Below are 21128 nucleotides of genomic sequence, written 5' to 3' on the forward strand. Positions count from 1 at the left end.
GTTTGAAGCGCACAACTAAACCTTCAGTGGACTACTAAAATAGATCTCTGCTCATTAGAAACAAACTGTCCATAGTTTAGACTTGCTTTTTTTGTCTTTTGATTTTGTAGGTACAACAACTCAGGAAAGCACTTTAATACACTGTTTGACCAACAGAACCTATTTTCCAAAACATTTACTTTACACTCCTTCAATTGGGCAAATGTGCTGTCATGGTGTTTAATGTGCTGCATTCTCCCCAAAACGAGACCGAGACGAGGAAAATGAGTTTGTGCTGCTGGCTTTTTTACGACGAACATCTTCAAATGCAATTCCTCCATCAACTAGGATTGTCACCACAATTGATCGTAATTGAAAAATAATCTCAAAACATTTTGATTAATCCAAATTGCTGTGTGGATCACTCAGTACGTTTACACGGACAGTTGAGTCGAGTTACGGTTTAAGCTCCGTTAGGCCTTTAATTGGACTTCTGTGCTGTCACAGTACATAAGCACCGGGGCTAGAATTGAGTTATTGACTAAATTATGTCCGACTCCGCCACTATAGACCAGGGGTGTCAAACATACACTAAAAGTTTACCAATTTTTTGTGTGCAAACTGTCACAACTCTCTTCGTCAGTCAGATTTATTTGTCTTTTTAATATCAACGTCTCTTTTGTGTAAATTAAAGTAAAGGTGCCAGATTCTCAAATCTGATGTCAAATTTCAAAGAAGTCATTAATACTCGAGCCACAGCCCGAGTGATTTTATCTCCCACAAATTATGATGTAAATACCACTAAATTTTGAGTAAAATGTCTTTTTTCTTTGATTTTTTTGGGTTGCTGGTAATAAAAATTAAATAATCTATTCTTGACTTTGGACTGGTATACAGACACAAAATTCAACCATTTTATTATAAAAATTTAGAAATATTCCAAAATAAAATTTATCTTGAAATGAGTTCAAATCTGAAAATTTAAAGCGCAATAAAAAAATCCCCAACAATACCTTTACTGAAAATCAAACATCAAACTGTATCAGCGTTTGTTAAACTGTAAAATATCTGATGGTTTTACTGGTTTTGGCCTGTTTGACATAATATTGGGCTGTACGTGGCCCCCCGCTATAGACCAAATCACAGTGTTTATTTACAGTAAGTTTCGGATAGAATACGTCTAATCAAATAACGCTGAGCAAACTCTGCATTAACTGATTATTTTTAAGCCACCTAAAAGAAAATTTCAGTTTAAGTTTACACGATGTACGTAGTGTTTTCACCGCTTTACCTTGCAGTTACGAAGCCCTTACCGACGCAGACTTTAAGCCATTATATCAAAAATACCGGACTTTATTGAAAAACAAACGTCATTTTATCCACTAACGCTGCCTCCATCAGCTATTGTGTACGTTTAAGAGGAACAAATACTCAAATATAGTGTACTCTTACACTGATATTAATTTATTTTTTTTTTAGGTGGCTAAAATACGCCCCATCTACACTCTGACCTAAATCTGACCCTAAGGGACTGTACCAGGGTTCCTGTAGATCCTCAAAAAGTCTTAAAAAGCATTGAATTCATTAATTTGAAAATAAGGCTTTATTTGGTGTTTAATTGACTTAAATCAATCTTTCAAAAGTCTTAAAATGCTCGGAAATGGTAAGATGGAGTTTACTTTTGAGTTTAATTTTTTTTACGTTGCATTGTAAAACATGAAAATAATTTCTACCTTTTTTGTGTTAAATAATTTAATAACAATAATAATAATTTTCTTGAATTTGTCATGATGGGAATCCACGCAGTAGAATCTCGTGTGCTGATTGAGAAAAACGAAATTCCCCCAAAAAACAGCCAAAAATGTTCTATATTTCCCACCTCTGTTCGTGAACCAAATTAATACTTTTATTTTGTCCATTGCCTTCCATGTGTTCCACTTTTAGATGTAGATAATTTAACTTCTTCACTGAACGAAAACAAGTCGTGTTTAATGTAACTAAAAATTTGGCCCAAAAAAGTGTCCTTTAATTTTGGCTATTAAAAACTGATGAGACATTAAAAAAATCTACTTAGCATTAATCTGCAGGAACCCTGTGTACTTTATTTATTAGAGAAGATAAATAACAAACACCAGAAATACACCATTTAAAATTGTGTGTCCCTCACCCTCAAGTCAAAATAGAAAACAGTGCTTTTTTTTTTCAGTGCCTTACCCATTTAGCAGCACCCTTTCCCCCCTCATAAATAACGAACGGTCCCTATTGTTATTATTATAATTGCCAGTAATGAAGGAGTCGCTCCGTTAACAGCTGAATTATCTGGCTGTCTTTGTCCAATTTAGAGAAATTCAGCTTAGTATGATTTCAGTTGGACCAGCATGTTTACATGTATTTTAAAAGTCCAGTTTTAGTCGGACTGACGCAGTAATTTGACGTTTTTGACACCCTGTAAACGCACTGAGTGAGTGTCTGAGTTGTGGAGAGAATACAGCTGTTCGTCCTTTCATTGTCACACAGTCAGTAGTGGTGAGAAGGCCAGCTTTCAGAAAGGGAGCCCAGACATTTTGTTGCATAGTTGAAATATGGGGTCTCTGGTACAATGCTAATCAGCTGCGTCAACCGAGAAAACGAAAAAAGAAAAAAGCAAAAAGCACATTCTGAATCACTGCTGTAATACTCCTCTATTTACATGTGTTCAAAGTAAAGCTTTCAAAACACCCTTTTGCATATTTGTACCATGATTTTTAATCCATACAGAGTGAGCACAGCGACTGTACACGTTATCTACACACTTTGCTGTCCGTCAGTGCTAAAGTACCTGTACATTCCAAAAATTGTTCAGTCTGACTCCGCGTCGCTTTAATACAAGAGAAAGAACGCACACAAAAAGCTGGAGCAAACCCGAAAAAAATCTTTGAAAATTTGTTGTTGATTTTTTTGTTCCATGATTAATGTCTCTTTTTAGTTTTATACAAAAACAATTCATTTTGCGGGAACGTCTGCGCCCACATAAGTTATTCACAGCTATGTTACAGTCTGGCTTTGCCCAAAGCTAAGTGCTGGGTGTGAGTTCAGTGTTAGTGAGGCACGGCGCTGCGGGGGCACTGAGGCTCAGCTCACCGTGCCTCGATGTCTTTGTGAGCCGGTCTGTCTCTGATATCTGTGGCCAGGGGAGTAGTCCGTCTGGGTGAGCCGGGGCGGGGGCCCAGCGTGGGGATGAGCGGGGGCGGGGCACTCAGAGAGGCGGTGGGTGGCGTTTTGTTCAGGATACCGTTCTGATGGGCGGTGGCTGCGGCGGCGGCAGCTGCTGCGGCCGCCGCCGCAGCTGAGGGACTGACCCTTGAGTAGTGCATGCCCGGGAGCCCGGGCGCCATGAGGCCCGGGGCCGGGTGTGGGAGGTGTCCGTCAAGGGCAGGGTGGTGCATTGCCGGGTGTAGGCGCCCGTGTTCGTAGTCCTCTCTGAGCATGTTGAGGCGGTCGCGCTCCTCCAGATGTGCGCGCTCCTGCTCCCTCCTCTGCTCCAGCGCCAGAGGGTGCACGTGGTCGCGGTTAAAGTCATGAGGCTCACGGTCCCTGTAGGAGCGCTCAGCCTCGTAGAGGCGCGGCGCTGCCAGCCGGTGCAGAGGGTCGTTCCTCAGCAGCAGGTCCCTCGCCAACGGGTCCCGTCTGTGAATGTCCAGGCCCCTGTAGGGGTCCCTCATCGGGTCCCAGTGGAAGGCAGGGTAAGGGAACCTGTCGGCTCCCGGGATGGGGCTGATGCCCATGAAGGGCGCCACCACTCGAGTCCTCTCCAAACTGCTGATGCTGTTGATGGAGTGAACGCCTGCCATGCTCATGGGCAGAGGCATGGAGGAGGGAGGGTGGAGATTTGGCGTGGAGGGAGCCTGCGTCGGGTGCTCGCTTGCCCTCTCTGCGGCTCCGTCCTGCTCCTCCTTTCGCTCCTCCTTCACTTTGACCTCACTGTTCTTCTTCTGGTGCTCGTACGGCAGATCTATCTTCTTCTCCAGGGCCTCCCGGCTCAACCCGCCATTGGGACGTTCTAGGCTGGTTTGCCGTATGTAGGGTGACGGTGTCCCCCTGTTGGACACTTTGTCCTCTGAAACTCGGCCGTCGTGGATGATGGGCGTGTCTTTGTCGCTGTGCTGGTTGTCTTTGAGCTTATGGTCATCTGTGCCGTTGTCTTTCCAAGAGTCGGAGTGCTCCCTCTCCCTGTCTTTGGCCTTGTTCTCCTTGTCCCTCTGGGGTTCTCCAGAAGAAGGGGGCAGGTGGTTCCTGTGGTGCTCTGGAGGTCTGGTGTGGCCCAGAAGGCTGATGGGATTGACGGGGATTGGGGACGGATGGCTCGGATGACGCTTTTCTACAGAGTCCCTAAAAGCACAAAGAAAATACCTCCATCAGTATCAGTAACTCTGCGTCTGTCAAAGAGCGAAATTAATCTTTCAACACTTATTCCAAATTGAAACAATTAGATAAAACATAATATACAAAGAAATAGTGATTCAAAGATCCTTAAAAAGCCTTAAATAGCCTTTAATTCGTAAATCTATAAATAAGGCCTTAATTTCTATTTAAATGACTTACAGTAATCTTTCAGAAGTATTAAAAAATGCTCAGATACCGGCAAATAAATTGGATTTTGTTAACCCTCTTTTTTTTATATCGCATTGTAAAATCTCAACATAATTGGCAGCATCTTTTTTTGTTAAATAATTCACCAAATTCTGCTCCTGCAGCTCATCATGACAGAAGTCCAAGCAGTTCAATCCCAAAAAATGTCATGTTTCATGTGACAATAGACTTTTGGGCAAAATTGTTCTTTAATTTGGTTGTTGTAAAAGTATTTGAGGATTGTTTATTGTAATTCCGGCCAGTTAGTACATGAAAAATACTTAAATAAAGTACTCTCGTTGATCATTAAATAAAAACGCTATAATAAATAAAACACTGGGTTATTACATACATAAATGAATAAATGAATAGATATAAATAAGGTGAGTGATGCAGTATGTAAACAGTAAAATGCTTCAATTGTCGTTAATTTCAAATTTGACCTAAATTTCAGGTGGTGATTAAATAACAGTTTTAACTCTTAACTTGCCAGTAGGAACCCTGAAGAAGGCCAAAAGATCTGCTCCAAAGATATTTTTATCTATTCATGTCATTAGTCATCAGAGTAGTCATTTTTGGCAACACCCACCTGTCTTTGTCGTCTTTACTGACCAGCGAGTCCCGCTTCTCAGAGTCTCGGTCCCTCTCGTGCGAGCTGGCCGATGTGCTCCTCTCAGAGTCTCCGGGTTTCAGCCAGGGTGGCGGTGTGGGGAAGGAGGGCGGTGTGCGGTGCAGGCGGTTCCACGGCTCCTGGTGGCTGCTGTTACTGCTGCTGTTGAAGTGCTGCTGTGCGTTGGGGCCATCTTTATGGCCGAACACTGAGTTGGCCGCTGTTAGGGATTCAACACGTGGAAAAACACGGCAGGACACAAGTTAAATGCGTATCTTGACAACTTGCACTGGTGAATATCTGTATTTAAATTCCATTTCTGACGTTCTTCTACAGCATGAGTGAGCAATACCTCTAAATTAGAAACAAAACTTTAAGATTGGACACATTTCACATAGCAACAAGGATTATTATAGGAAATACCGACAGTGATAGGATGAGGTAGAAACTCACTTAGTGCTGGATTGCCCAGTCCCCCAAAGGCTGATGAACTGAGGGATCCCAGTCCTCCAAATGATGCAGGCCGACTGAAAGGTTCTGAAAAGAGACATCACATATCATATCACATCTTTTTTTCCTATTTCAGATGGAGACTGAGAAGACCCAAACTGAAGAGTCTTTTTACCTAAATGAGACGCTGGGGTGAGGAAGTTTCCAGGATGGTGGGGCGGATGACCAAAAGGACCTCCTGATGGATGCGTGGGACCTGAAAGGGGAAGAGACAGTAGGAATCCATCAATGGCTGACTGCAATGTCACGATAGGTAAGTGTTAAAAATTTGTTGACAGGTTAACAAGCAATCTCATCTTTAAGTTCTTATGCTAAAACTTTAAATTAGAGCCCGACTAACAAAAACTGCAGTTAAAACAATAAAAGTTTAAAGAGTAATACAATATTTATGTAGTCAGCATGTTGTGAAAAATACTATAGTATGTCACCCAAAAGTAAACAAAAAAATTATCAAAAATGTCATAGTATAATATGTCGCCAAAATATGTCTACTTGAAAAAACAGCCAAAATCGTCTTAATAAATCATGTCGCAAAAGAGACTGAAAAATCAACCAAAAAAGCAAGGCTATAGTATGGCAAAAATGTCAAAATATGACCCGTCCAAAAAACTGCTAAAAACTACTTTAAATGACATAGCAAAGGATTTTACAAAAAGGGCCAAAAACATCACTAATTTGCATATCCAAAAATTGACTTAAAAAAGCAAGGCTATAGTATGGCAAAAATGTCAAAATATGACCCGTCCAAAAAACTGCTAAAAACTACTCTAAATGACATTAAATAGCGTGCCAAAACACGCCATAGCAAAGGATTTTGCAAAAACGGCCAAAAACATCACAAAATTGCATGTCCAAAAATCAACCAAAAAAGCAAGGCTATAGTATGGCAAAAATGTCAAAATATGACCCGTCCAAAAAACTGCTAAAAACTACTTTAAATGACATAAAATAGCGTGCCGAAACACGCCATAGCAAAGGATTTTGCAAAAAGGGCCAAAAACATCACAAAATTGAATGTCCAAAAATCGACCAAAAAAGCAAGGCTATAGTATGGCAAAAATGTCAAAATATGACCCGTCCAAAAAACTGCTAGAAAACTACTTTAATCCACATTAAATAGCGTGCCGAAACACGCCATAGCAAAGGATTTTGCAAAAAGGGCCAAAAACATCACAAAATTGCATGTCCAAAAATCGACCAAAAAAGCAAGGCTATAGTATGGCAAAAATGTCAAAATATGACCCGTCCAAAAAACTGCTAAAAACTACTTTAAATGACATTAAAATAGCGTGCCGAAACACACCATAGCAAAGGATTTTGCAAAAAGGCCAAAAACATCACAAAATTGCATGTCCAAAAATCGACCAAAAAAGCAAGGCTATAGTATGGCAAAAATGTCAAAATATGACCCGTCCAAAAAACTGCTAAAAACTACTTTAAATGACATTAAATAGCGTGCCGAAACACGCCATAGCAAAGGATTTTGCAAAAACGGCCAAAAAAAATCACTAAATTGCATGTCCAAAAATCGACCAAAAAAGCAAGGCTATAGTATGGCAAAAATGTCAAAAATATGACCCGTCCAAAAAACTGCTAAAAACTACTTTAAACCACATTAAATAGCGTGCCGAAACACGCCATAGCAAAGGATTTTGCAAAAAAGGCCAAAAACATCACAAAATTGAATGTCCAAAAATCGACCAAAAAAAGCAAGGCTATAGTATGGCAAAAATGTCAAAATATGACCCGTCCAAAAAAACTGCTAAAACTACTTTAATCCACATTAAATAGCGTGCCGAAACACGCCATAGCAAAGGATTTTGCAAAAAGGGCCAAAAACATCACAAAATTGCATGTCCAAAAATCGACCAAAAAAGCAAGGCTATAGTATGGCAAAAATGTCAAAATATGACCCGTCCAAAAAAAAAAAAAACTACTTTAAATGACATTAAATAGCGTGCCGAAACACGCCATAGCAAAGGATTTTGCAAAAAGGGCCAAAAACATCACAAAATTGCATGTCCAAAAATCGACCAAAAAAGCAAGGCTATAGTATGGCAAAAATGTCAAAATATGACCCGTCCAAAAAACTGCTAAAAACTACTTTAAATCCACATTAAATAGCGTGCCGAAACACGCCATAGCAAAGGATTTTGCAAAAACGGCCAAAAAACATCACAAAATTGAATGTCCAAAAATTGACCAAAAAAGCAAGGCTATAGTATGGCAAAAATGTCAAAATATGACCCGTCCAAAAAACTGCTAAAAACTACTTTAAATGACATTAAATAGCGTGCCGAAACACATGCCATAGCAAAGGATTTTGCAAAAACGGCCAAAAACATACAAAATTGAATGTCCAAAAATCGACCAAAAAAGCAAGGCTATAGTATGGCAAAAATGTCAAAATATGACCCGTCCAAAAAACTGCTAAAAACTACTTTAAATGACACATTTAAATAGCGTGCCAAAACACGCCATAGCAAAGGATTTTGCAAAAACGCCAAAAACATAGCAAAATTGAATGTCCAAAAATCGACCAAAAAAGCAAGGCTATAGTATGGCAAAAATGTCAAAATATGACCCGTCCAAAAAACTGCTAAAAACTACTTTAAAATCCACATTAAATAGCGTGCCGAAACACGCCATAGCAAAGGATTTTGCAAAAACAGCCAAAAACATCACTAAATTGCATGTCCAAAATCAACTTAAAAAAGCAAGGCTATAGTATGGCAAAAATGTCAAAATATGACCCGTCCAAAAAACTGCTAAAAACTACTTTAAATGACATTAAATAGCGTGCCAAAAACACGCCATAGCAAAGGATTTTGCAAAAACGGCCAAAAACATCACAAAATTGCATGTCCAAAAAATCGACCAAAAAAGCAAGGCTATAGTATGGCAAAAATGTCAAAATATGACCCGTCCAAAAAACTGCTGAAAAACTACTTTAAATGACATTAAATAGCGTGCCGAAACACGCCATAGCAAAGGATTTTGCAAAAACGGCCAAAAACATCACAAAATTGAATGTCCAAAAATCGACCAAAAAAGCAAGGCTATAGTATGGCAAAAATGTCAAAATATGACCCGTCCAAAAAACTGCTAAAAACTACTTTAATCCACATTAAATAGCGTGCCGAAACACGCCATAGCAAAGGATTTTGCAAAAACAGCCAAAAACATCACAAAATTGCATGTCCAAAAATCGACCAAAAAGCAAGGCTATAGTATGGCAAAAAATGTCAAAATATGACCCGTCCAAAAAACTGCTAAAAACTACTTTAAATGACATAAAATAGCGTGCCGAAACACGCCATAGCAAAGGATTTTGCAAAAAGGGCCAAAAACATCACAAAATTGCATGTCCAAAAATCGACCAAAAAAGCAAGGCTATAGTATGGCAAAAATGTCAAAATATGACCCGTCCAAAAAACTGCTAAAAACTACTTTAAATGACATTAAATAGCGTGCCGAAACACGCCATAGCAAAGGATTTTGCAAAAAGGCCAAAAACATCACAAAAAAATTGCATGTCCAAAAATCGACCAAAAAAGCAAGGCTATAGTATGGCAAAAATGTCAAAATATGATGAACCCGTCCAAAAAACTGCTAAAAACTACTTTAATCCACATTAAATAGCGTGCCGAAACACGCCATAGCAAAGGATTTTGCAAAAACAGGCCAAAAACATCACAAATTGCATGTCCAAAAATCGACCAAAAAAGCAAGGCTATAGTATGGCAAAAATGTCAAAATATGACCCGTCCAAAAAACTGCTAAAAACTACTTTAAATGACATAAAATAGCGTGCCGAAACACGCCATAGCAAGGATTTTGCAAAAACGCCAAAAAATCACAAAATTGCATGTCCAAAAATCGACCAAAAAAAAGCAAGGCTATAGTATGGCAAAAATGTCAAAATATGACCCGTCCAAAAAACTGCTAAAAACTACTTTAATCCACATTAAATAATAGCGTGCCAAAACACGCCATAGCAAAGGATTTTGCAAAAACAGGCAAAAAAACATCACAAAATTGCATGTCCAAAAATTGACCAAAAAGCAAGGCTATAGTATGGCAAAAATGTCAAAATATGACCCGTCCAAAAACTGCTAAAAACTACTTTAAATGACATTAAATAGCGTGCCGAAACATGCCATAGCAAAGGATTTTGCAAAAACAGCCAAAAACATAACAAAATTGCATGTCCAAAAATCGACCAAAAAGCAAGGCTATAGTATGGCAAAAATGTCAAAATATGACCCGTCCAAAAAACTGCTAAAAACTACTTTAAATGACATTAAATAGCGCGTGCCAAAACACGCCATAGCAAAGGATTTTGCAAAAACGGCCAAAAACATACAAAATTGCAATGTCCAAAAATCGACCAAAAAAGCAAGGCTATAGTATGGCAAAAATGTCAAAATATGACCCGTCCAAAAAACTGCTAAAAAACTACTTTAAATGACATTAAAATAGCGTGCCGAAACACGCCATAGCAAAGGATTTTGCAAAAACGGCCAAAAACATAGCAAAATTGAATGTCCAAAAATCGACCAAAAAAGCAAGGCTATAGTATGGCAAAAATGTCAAAATATGACCCGTCCAAAAAACTGCTAAAAACTACTTTAAATGACATTAAATAGCGTGCCGAAACATGCCATAGCAAAGGATTTTGCAAAAACAGCCAAAAACATCACAAAATTGCATGTCCAAAAATCGACCAAAAAAGCAAGGCTATAGTATGGCAAAAATGTCAAAATATGACCCGTCCAAAAAACTGCTAAAAACTACTTTAAATGACATTAAATAGCGTGCCGAAACATGCCATAGCAAAGGATTTTGCAAAAACAGCCAAAAACATCACAAAATTGCATGTCCAAAAATCGACCAAAAAAGCAAGGCTATAGTATGGCAAAAATGTCAAAATATGACCCGTCCAAAAAACTGCTAAAAACTACTTTAAACCACATTAAATAGCGTGCCGAAACACGCCATAGCAAAGGATTTTGCAAAAACAGCCAAAAACATCACAAAATGCATGTCCAAAAATCGACCAAAAAAAAAGCAAGGCTATAGTATGGCAAAAATGTCAAAATATGACCCGTCCAAAAAAACTGCTAAAAACTACTTTAATGACATTAAATAGCGTGCCAAAACACGCCATAGCAAAGGATTTTGCAAAAACGGCCAAAAACATAGCAAAATTGCATGTCCAAAAATCGACCAAAAAAGCAAGGCTATAGTATGGCAAAAATGTCAAAATATGACCCGTCCAAAAAACTGCTAAAAACTACTTTAAATGACATTAAATAGCGTGCCGAAACATGCCATAGCAAAGGATTTTGCAAAAACAGCCAAAAACATCACAAAATTGCATGTCCAAAATCGACCAAAAAAGCAAGGCTATAGTATGGCAAAAATGTCAAAATATGACCCGTCCAAAAAACTGCTAAAAAACTACTTTAAATGACATTAAATAGCGTGCCAAAACACGCCATAGCAAAGGATTTTGCAAAAACGGCCAAAAACATAGCAAAATTGAATGTCCAAAAATCGACTTAAAAAAAGCAAGGCTATAGTATGGCAAAAATGTCAAAATATGACCCGTCCAAAAAACTGCTAAAAACTACTTTAAATGACATTAAAATAGCGTGCCGAAACACGCCATAGCAAAGGATTTTGCAAAAACAGCCAAAAACATCACAAAATTGCATGTCCAAAAATCGACCAAAAAAAGCAAGGCTATAGTATGGCAAAAATGTCAAAATATGACCCGTCCAAAAAACTGCTAAAAACTACTTTAAACCACATTAAATAGCGTGCCGAAACACGCCATAGCAAAGGAATTTTGCAAAAACAGCCAAAAACATCACAAAATTGCATGTCCAAAAAAAATCGACCAAAAAAGCAAGGCTATAGTATGGCAAAAATGTCAAAATATGACCCGTCCAAAAAACTGCTAAAAACTACTTTAAATGACATTAAATAGCGTGCCGAAACACGCCATAGCAAAGGATTTTGCAAAAACGCCAAAAACAACGCAAAAATTGCATGTCCAAAAATCGACCAAAAAGCAAGGCTATAGTATGGCAAAAATGTCAAACCCTCATATGACCCGTCCAAAAAACTGCTAAAAACTACTTTAAATGACATTAAATAGCGTGCCGAAACATGCCATAGCAAAGGATTTTGCAAAAACAGCCAAAAACATCACAAAATTGCATGTCCAAAAATCGACCAAAAAAGCAAGGCTATAGTATGGCAAAAATGTCAAAATATGACCCGTCCAAAAAACTGCTAAAAACTACTTTAAATGACATTAAATAGCGTGCCAAAACACGCCATAGCAAAGGATTTTGCAAAAACGGCCAAAAACATAGCAAAATTGCATGTCCAAAAAATTGACCAAAAAAGCAAGGCTATAGTATGGCAAAAATGTCAAAATATGACCCGTCCAAAAAACTGCTAAAAACTACTTTAATCCACATTAAAATAGCGTGCCGAAACACGCCATAGCAAAGGATTTTTGCAAAAACAGCCAAAAACATCAAAAAATTGCATGTCCAAAAATCGACCAAAAAAGCAAGGCTATAGTATGGCAAAAATGTCAAAATATGACCCGTCCAAAAAACTGCTAAAAACTACTTTAAACCACATTAAATAGCGTGCCGAAACACGCCATAGCAAAGGATTTTGCAAAAACGGCCAAAAACATCACAAAATTGCATGTCCAAAAATCGACCAAAAAAGCAAGGCTATAGTATGGCAAAAATGTCAAAATATGACCCGTCCAAAAAACTGCTAAAAACTACTTTAAACACATAAAATAGCGTGCCGAAACACGCCATAGCAAAGGATTTTGCAAAAACGCCAAAAACATCACAAAATTGCATGTCCAAAAATCGACCAAAAAAGCAAGGCTATAGTATGGCAAAAATGTCAAAATATGACCCGTCCAAAAAACTGCTAAAAACTACTTTAATCCACATTAAATAGCGTGCCGAAACACGCCATAGCAAAGGATTTTGCAAAAACGGCCAAAAAACATCACAAAATTGCATGTCCAAAAATCGACCAAAAAAGCAAGGCTATAGTATGGCAAAAATGTCAAAATATGACCCGTCCAAAAAAACTGCTAAAAACTACTTTAAATGACATTAAATAGCGTGCCGAAACATGCCATAGCAAAGGATTTTGCAAAAACAGCCAAAAACATAACAAAATTGCATGTCCAAAAATCGACCAAAAAAGCAAGGCTATAGTATGGCAAAAATGTCAAAATATGACCCGTCCAAAAACTGCTAAAAACTACTTTAAATGACATTAAATAGCGTGCCAAAACACGCCATAGCAAAGGATTTTGCAAAAACGGCCAAAAACATAACAAAATTGCATGTCCAAAAATCGACCAAAAAAGCAAGGCTATAGTATGGCAAAAATGTCAAAATATGACCCGTCCAAAAAACTGCTAAAAACTACTTTAAACCACATTAAATAGCGTGCCGAAACACGCCATAGCAAAGGATTTTGCAAAAACGGCCAAAAACATCACAAAATTGAATGTCCAAAAATCGACCAAAAAAGCAAGGCTATAGTATGGCAAAAATGTCAAAATATGACCCGTCCAAAAAACTGCTAAAACTACTTTAAATGACATTTAATAGCGTGCCGAAACATGCCATAGCAAAGGATTTTGCAAAAACAGCCAAAAACATAACAAAATTGCATGTCCAAAAATCGACCAAAAAGCAAGGCTATAGTATGGCAAAAATGTCAAAATATGACCCGTCCAAAAAACTGCTAAAAACTACTTTAAATGACATTAAATAGCGTGCCGAAACACGCCATAGCAAAAAGATTTTGCAAAAACGGCCAAAAACATAACAAAATTGCATGTCCAAAAATCGACCAAAAAAGCAAGGCTATAGTATGGCAAAAATGTCAAAATATGACCCGTCCAAAAAACTGCTAAAAAACTACTTTAAATGACATAAAATAGCGTGCCAAAACACGCCATAGCAAAGGATTTTGCAAAAACGGCCAAAAACATAACAAAATTGAATGTCCAAAAATCGACCAAAAAAGCAAGGCTATAGTATGGCAAAAATGTCAAAATATGACCCGTCCAAAAAACTGCTAAAAACTACTTTAAACTGACATTAAATAGCGTGCCGAAACACGCCATAGCAAAGGAATTTGCAAAAAACAGCCAAAAACATCACAAAATTGCATGTCCAAAAATCGACCAAAAAAGCAAGGCTATAGTATGGCAAAAATGTCAAAATATGACCCGTCCAAAAAACTGCTAAAAACTACTTTAAACTGACATTAAATAGCGTGCCGAAACATGCCATAGCAAAGGATTTTGCAAAAACGCCAAAAACATCACAAAATTGCATGTCCAAAAATCGACCAAAAAAGCAAGGCTATAGTATGGCAAAAATGTCAAAATATGACCCCGTCCAAAAAACTGCTGAAAAAACTACTTTAAATGACATTAAATAGCGTGCCGAAACACGCCATAGCAAAGGATTTTGCAAAAACGGCCAAAAACATAGCAAAATTGCATGTCCAAAAATCGACCAAAAAGCAAGGCTATAGTATGGCAAAAATGTCAAAATATGACCCGTCCAAAAAAAACTGCTAAAAACTACTTTAAATGACATTAAATAGCGTGCCGAAACATGCCATAGCAAAGATTTTTGCAAAAACAGCCAAAAACATCACAAAATTGCATGTCCAAAAATCGACCAAAAAAGCAAGGCTATAGTATGGCAAAAATGTCAAAATATGACCCGTCCAAAAAACTGCTAAAAACTACTTTAAATGACATTAAAATAGCGTGCCGAAACACGCCATAGCAAAGGATTTTGCAAAAACAGCCAAAAACATAACAAAATTGCATGTCCAAAAATCGACCAAAAAGCAAGGCTATAGTATGGCAAAAATGTCAAAATATGACCCGTCCAAAAAACTGCTAAAAACTACTTTAAATGACATTAAATAGCGTGCCGAAACATGCCATAGCAAAGGATTTTGCAAAAACAGCCAAAAACATCACAAAATTGCATGTCCAAAAATCGACCAAAAAAGCAAGGCTATAGTATGGCAAAAATGTCAAAATATGACCCGTCCAAAAAACTGCTAAAAACTACTTTAAACCACATTAAATAGCGTGCCGAAACACGCCATAGCAAAGGATTTTGCAAAAACAGCCAAAAAACATCACAAAATTGCATGTCCAAAAATCGACCAAAAAGCAAGGCTATAGTATGGCAAAAATGTCAAAATATGACCCGTCCAAAAAACTGCTAAAAACTACTTTAAACTGACATTAAATAGCGTGCCAAAATCACGCCATAGCAAAGGATTTTGCAAAAACAGCCAAAAACATAACAAAAATGAATGTCCAAAAATCGACCAAAAAAGCAAGGCTATAGTATGGCAAAAATGTCAAAATATGACCCGTCCAAAAAAACTGCTAAAAACTACTTTAAATGACATTAAATAGCGTGCCGAAACACGCCATAGCAAAGGATTTTGCAAAAACAGCCAAAAAACATAACAAAATTGCATGTCCAAAAATCGACCAAAAAAGCAAGGCTATAGTATGGCAAAAATGTCAAAATATGACCCGTCCAAAAAACTGCTAAAAACTACTTTAAACTGACATTAAATAGCGTGCCAAAACACGCCATAGCAAAGGATTTTGCAAAAACAGCCAAAAACATAGCAAAATTGCATGTCCAAAAATCGACCAAAAAAAGCAAGGCTATAGTATGGCAAAAATGTCAAAATATGACCCGTCCAAAAAACTGCTAAAAACTACTTTTAAAACACATTAAATAGCGTGCCGAAACACGCCATAGCAAAGGATTTTGCAAAAACAGCCAAAAACATCACAAAATTGCATGTCCAAAAATCGACCAAAAAGCAAGGCTATAGTATGGCAAAAATGTCAAAATATGACCCGTCCAAAAAACTGCTAAAAAACTACTTTAAAACCACATTAAATAGCGTGCCGAAACACGCCATAGCAAAGGATTTTGCAAAAACAGCCAAAAACATCACAAAATTGAATGTCCAAAAATCGACCAAAACAGCAAGGTATAGTATGGCAAAAATGTCAAAATAATGACCCGTCCAAAAAACTGCTGAAAACTACTTTAATCCACTTTAAATAGCGTGCCGAAACACGCCATAGCAAAGGATTTTGCAAAAACAGCCAAAAACGTAACAAAATTGCATGTCCAAAAATCGACCAAAAAAGCAAGGCTATAGTATGGCAAAAATGTCAAAATATGACCCGTCCAAAAAAGTGCTAAAAACTACTTTAAAAACTGACATTAAATAGCGTGCCAAAAACACGCCATAGCAAAGGATTTTGCAAAAACACGGCCAAAAACATAACAAAATTGAATGTCCAAAAATCGACCAAAAAAGCAAGGCTATAGTATGGCAAAAATGTCAAAATATGACCCGTCCAAAAAACTGCTAAAAACTACTTTAAATGACATAATAGCGTGCCGAAACACGCCATAGCAAAGGAGGATTTTGCAAAAACAGCCAAAAACATAACAAAATTGCATGTCCAAAAATCGACCAAAAAGCAAGGCTATAGTATGGCAAAAATGTCAAAATATGACCCGTCCAAAAAACTGCTAAAAACTACTTTAAACTACATTAAATAGCGTGCCAAAACACGCCATAGCAAAGGATTTTGCAAAAACAGCCAAAAACATCACAAAAATTGCATGTCCAAAAATCGACCAAAAAAGCAAGGCTATAGTATGGCAAAAATGTCAAAATATGACCCGTCCAAAAAACTGCTAAAAACTACTTTAAAATACACATTAAATAGCGTGCCGAAACACGCCATAGCAAAGGATTTTGCAAAAACAGCCAAAAACATCAACAAAATTGCATGTCCAAAAATCGACCAAAAAGCAAGGCTATAGTATGGCAAAAATGTCAAAATATGACCCGTCCAAAAAACTGCTAAAAACTACTTTAAATGACATTAAAAATAGCGTGCCAAAACACGCCATAGCAAAGGATTTTGCAAAAACGGCCAAAAACATAACAAAAATTGCATGTCCAAAAATTGACCAAAAAAGCAAGGGCTATAGTATGGCAAAAATGTCAAAATATGACCCGTCCAAAAAACTGCTAAAAACTACTTTAAATGACATTTAAATAGCGTGCCGAAACACGCCATAGCAAAGGATTTTGCAAAAACAGCCAAAAACATCACAAAATTGCATGTCCAAAAAAAATCGACCCAAAAAAGCAAGGCTATAGTATGGCAAAAATGTCAAAATATGACCCGTCCAAAAAACTGCTAAAAACTACTTTAAACCACATTAAATAGCGTGCCGAAACACGCCATAGCAAAGGATTTTGCAAAAACAGCCAAAAACGTAACAAAATTGCATGTCCAAAAATCGACCAAAAAGCAAGGCTATAGTATGGCAAAAATGTCAAAATATGACCCGTCCAAAAAACTGCTAAAAACTACTTTAAATCCACATTAAATAGCGTGCAGAAACACGCCATAGCAAAGGATTTTGCAAAAACGGCCAAAAACATCACAAAATTGCATGTCCAAAAATCGACCAAAAAAAGCAAGGCTATAGTATGGCAAAAATGTCAAAATATGACCCGTCCAAAAAACTGCTAAAAACTACTTTAAACCACATTAAATAGCGTGCCGAAACATGCCATAGCAAAGGATTTTGCAAAAACGCCAAAAACATCACAAAATTGCATGTCCAAAAATCGACCAAAAAGCAAGGCTATAGTATGGCAAAAATGTCAAAATATGACCCGTCCAAAAAACTGCTAAAAACTACTTTAATCCACATTAAATAGCGTGCCGAAACACGCCATAGCAAAGGATTTTGCAAAAACAGCCAAAAACATCACAAAATTGCATGTCCAAAAATCGACCAAAACAGCAAGGCTATAGTATGGCAAAAATGTCAAAATATGACCCGTCCAAAAAAGTGCTAAAAACTACTTTAAACCACATTAAATAGCGTGCAAAATCATGCCATAGCAAAGGATTTTGCAAAAACAGCCAAAAACATCACAAAATTGCATGTCCAAAAATCGACCAAAAAGCAAGGCTATAGTATGGCAAAAATGTCAAAATATGACCCGTCCAAAAAACTGCTAAAAAACTACTTTAAACACATTAAATAGCGTGCCGAAACACGCCATAGCAAAGGATTTTGCAAAAACAGCCAAAAACATAACAAAATTGCATGTCCAAAAATCGACCAAAAAAGCAAGGCTATAGTATGGCAAAAATGTCAAAATATGACCCGTCCAAAAAACTGCTAAAAAACTACTTTAAATACATTAAATAGCGTGCAGAAACACGCCATAGCAAAGGATTTTGCAAAAACAGGCAAAAACATCACAAAAATTGCATGTCCAAAAATCGACCAAAAAGCAAGGCTATAGTATGGCAAAAATGTCAAAATATGACCCGTCCAAAAAAGTGCTAAAAAACTACTTTAAATGACATTAAATAGCGTGCCGAAACACGCCATAGCAAAAGGATTTTGCAAAAACAGCCAAAAACATCACAAAATTGCATGTCCAAAATCGACCAAAAAGCAAGGCTATAGTATGGCAAAAATGTCAAAATATGACCCGTCCAAAAAACTGCTAGAAAACTACTTTAAACCACATTAAATAGCGTGCAGAAACACGCCATAGCAAAGGATTTTGCAAAAACGGGCCAAAACATAGCAAAATTGCATGTCCAAAAATCGACCAAAAAAGCAAGGCTATAGTATGGCAAAAATGTCAAAATAATGACCCGTCCAAAAAACTGCTGAAACTACTTTAATCCACATTAAATAGCGTGCCGAAACACGCCATAGCAAAGGATTTTGCAAAAACAGCCAAAAAAATCACAAAATTGCATGTCCAAAAATCGACCAAAAAAAGCAAGGCTATAGTATGGCAAAAATGTCAAAATATGACCCGTCCAAAAAAGTGCTAAAAAACTACTTTAAATCCACATTAAATAGCGTGCCGAAACACGCCATAGCAAAGGATTTTGCAAAAAACAGCCAAAAACATCACAAAATTGCATGTCCAAAAATCGACCAAAAAAGCAAGGCTATAGTATGGCAAAAATGTCAAAATATGACCCGTCCAAAAAACTGCTGAAAAACTACTTTAAACTACATTAAATAGCATGCAGAAACATGCCATAGCAAAAAGGATTTTTGCAAAAACGGCCAAAAACATAGCAAAATTGAATGTCCAAAAATTGACCAAAAAAGCAAGGCTATAGTATGGCAAAAATGTCAAAATATGACCCGTCCAAAAAACTGCTAAAAACTACTTTAAATCCACATTAAAATAGCGTGCCGAAATTACATGCCATAGCAAAGGAATTTGCAAAAACAGCCAAAAACATCACAAAAATTGCATGTCCAAAAAATCGACCAAAAAGCAAGGCTATAGTATGGCAAAAAATGTCAAAATATGACCGTCCAAAAAAGTGCTAAAAAACTACTTTAAATGACATTAAATAGCGTGCCGAAACACGCCATAGCAAAAGATTTTGCAAAAACAGCCAAAAACATCACAAAATTGCATGTCCAAAAATCGACAAAAAAAGCAAGGCTATAGTATGGCAAAAATGTCAAAATATGACCCGTCCAAAAAACTGCTGAAAAAACTACTTTAAATGACATTAAATAGCGTGCCAAAACACGCCATAGCAAAGGATTTTGCAAAAAAACGGCCAAAAACATACAAAATTGCATGTCCAAAAAATTGACCAAAAAAGCAAGGCTATAGTATGGCAAAAATGTCAAAATATGACCCGTCCAAAAAACTGCTAAAAACTACTTTAAATGACATTAAAATAGCGTGCCGAAACATGCCGTAGCAAAGGAATTTTGCAGCAAAAACGCCAAAACATCACAAATTGCATGTCCAAAAATCGACCAAAAGCAAGGCTATAGTATGGCAAAAATGTTGAAAATATGACCCGTCCAAAAAACTGCTAAAAACTACTTTAAATGACATAAAATAGCGTGCCGAAAAACACGCCATAGCTATAGGTTGTTGTGTTTTTAATTAAAAATGTGATTTGTAGTTTTTATGATTTTTGCATTTTTTCTTTGTTTTTCATGTTTTACGATATTTTAGATTGCCATACATTATTGTAACGATCTATTTATTTGACTTTCTTTCCAGATTTGAGACATCGACTGACTGCAATTTTGAGAAGTTTTCTGGGTTTTTGCAAAATCCTTTGCAATATGGCGTGTTTGGCACGCTATTTAATGTCTTTTAAAGTTTTTCAGCACTTTTTTGGACGGGTCAATATTTTTGACATTTTTGCCATACTATAGCCTTGCATTTTGTGGTCGACAGACAAAGGACATTCAATTTTGTGATGTTTTTTATTGTTTTTGCAAAATCCAACTGCTATGGCATGATTCTGCACATGCTATTTAATGTATTTAAAGTAGTTTTTAGCATTTTTTGGACGGGTCATATTTGACATTTTTGCCATACTATAGCCTTGCTTTTTGTGAATTTTTCGATGCAATTTGTATGCAATTTTGCTTTTTTGGCGTTTTTCCTATGTTTTTGCAAAATCTTTTGCTATGGCGTTTTTCGGCACGTCAACTATTTAATGTTTAATGTAGTTTTTTAGCAGTTTTTTGGAAGGGTCATATTTTGACATTTTTGCCATACTATAGCCTTGCTTTTTTGGTCGATTTTTTGGACATGCAATTTTGTTATGTTTTTTGGCTGTTTTTGCAAAATCCTTTGCTATGGCATGATTCTGGCACGCTATTTTATGTGGTTTAAAGTAGTTTTCAGCAGTTTTTTGGACGGGTCATATTTTGACATTTTTGCCATACTATAGCCTTGCTTTTTTGGTCGATTTTTGGACATGCAATTTTGTTATGTTTTTGGGCCGTTTTTGCAAAATCCTTTGCTATGGCGTGTTTCGGCACGCTATTTAATGTGGATTTAAAGTAGTTTTCAGCAGTTTTTTGGACGGGTCATATTTTGACATTTTTGCCATACTATAGCCTTGCTTTTTTGGTCGATTTTTGGACATGCAATTTTGTGATGTTTTTGGCTGTTTTTGCAAAATCCTTTTGCTATGGCGTGATTTCTGCACGGCTATTTAATGTCATTTAAAGTAGTTTTTTAGCACTTTTTTGGACGGGTCATATTTTGACATTTTTGCCATACTATAGCCTTGCTGTTTTGGTCGATTTTTGGACATTCAATTTTGTGATGTTTTTGGCCGTTTCTGCAAAATCCTTTGCCATGGCATGTTTCGGCACGCTATTTACTGTGGTGTAAAGTAGTTTTTAGCAGTTTTTTGGACAGGTCATATTTTGACATTTTTGCCATACTATAG

The 21128-nt window shown here is 37.0% G+C and overlaps 1 protein-coding gene across 1 annotated transcript in view; it reads right to left on the reverse strand.

Annotated features, from left to right (window-relative positions):
• Window positions 1-1028: 1028 nt before the first annotated feature.
• auts2a (activator of transcription and developmental regulator AUTS2 a) overlaps window positions 1029-21128 on the reverse strand; it is a gene marked incomplete at its 5' end in the record, with an annotated part of 66966 nt that continues 46866 nt past the window's right edge. The window contains 4 exon segments of the mRNA XM_042499535.1: window positions 1029-4347; window positions 5177-5417; window positions 5651-5734; window positions 5823-5943. Of these exon segments, the coding sequence (XP_042355469.1) occupies window positions 3096-4347; window positions 5177-5417; window positions 5651-5734; window positions 5823-5943 (1698 nt within the window).

This window comes from Plectropomus leopardus, chromosome 13 (genome assembly GCF_008729295.1).
Source record: "Plectropomus leopardus isolate mb chromosome 13, YSFRI_Pleo_2.0, whole genome shotgun sequence".
Lineage (NCBI taxonomy): Eukaryota > Metazoa > Chordata > Actinopteri > Perciformes > Serranidae > Plectropomus > Plectropomus leopardus.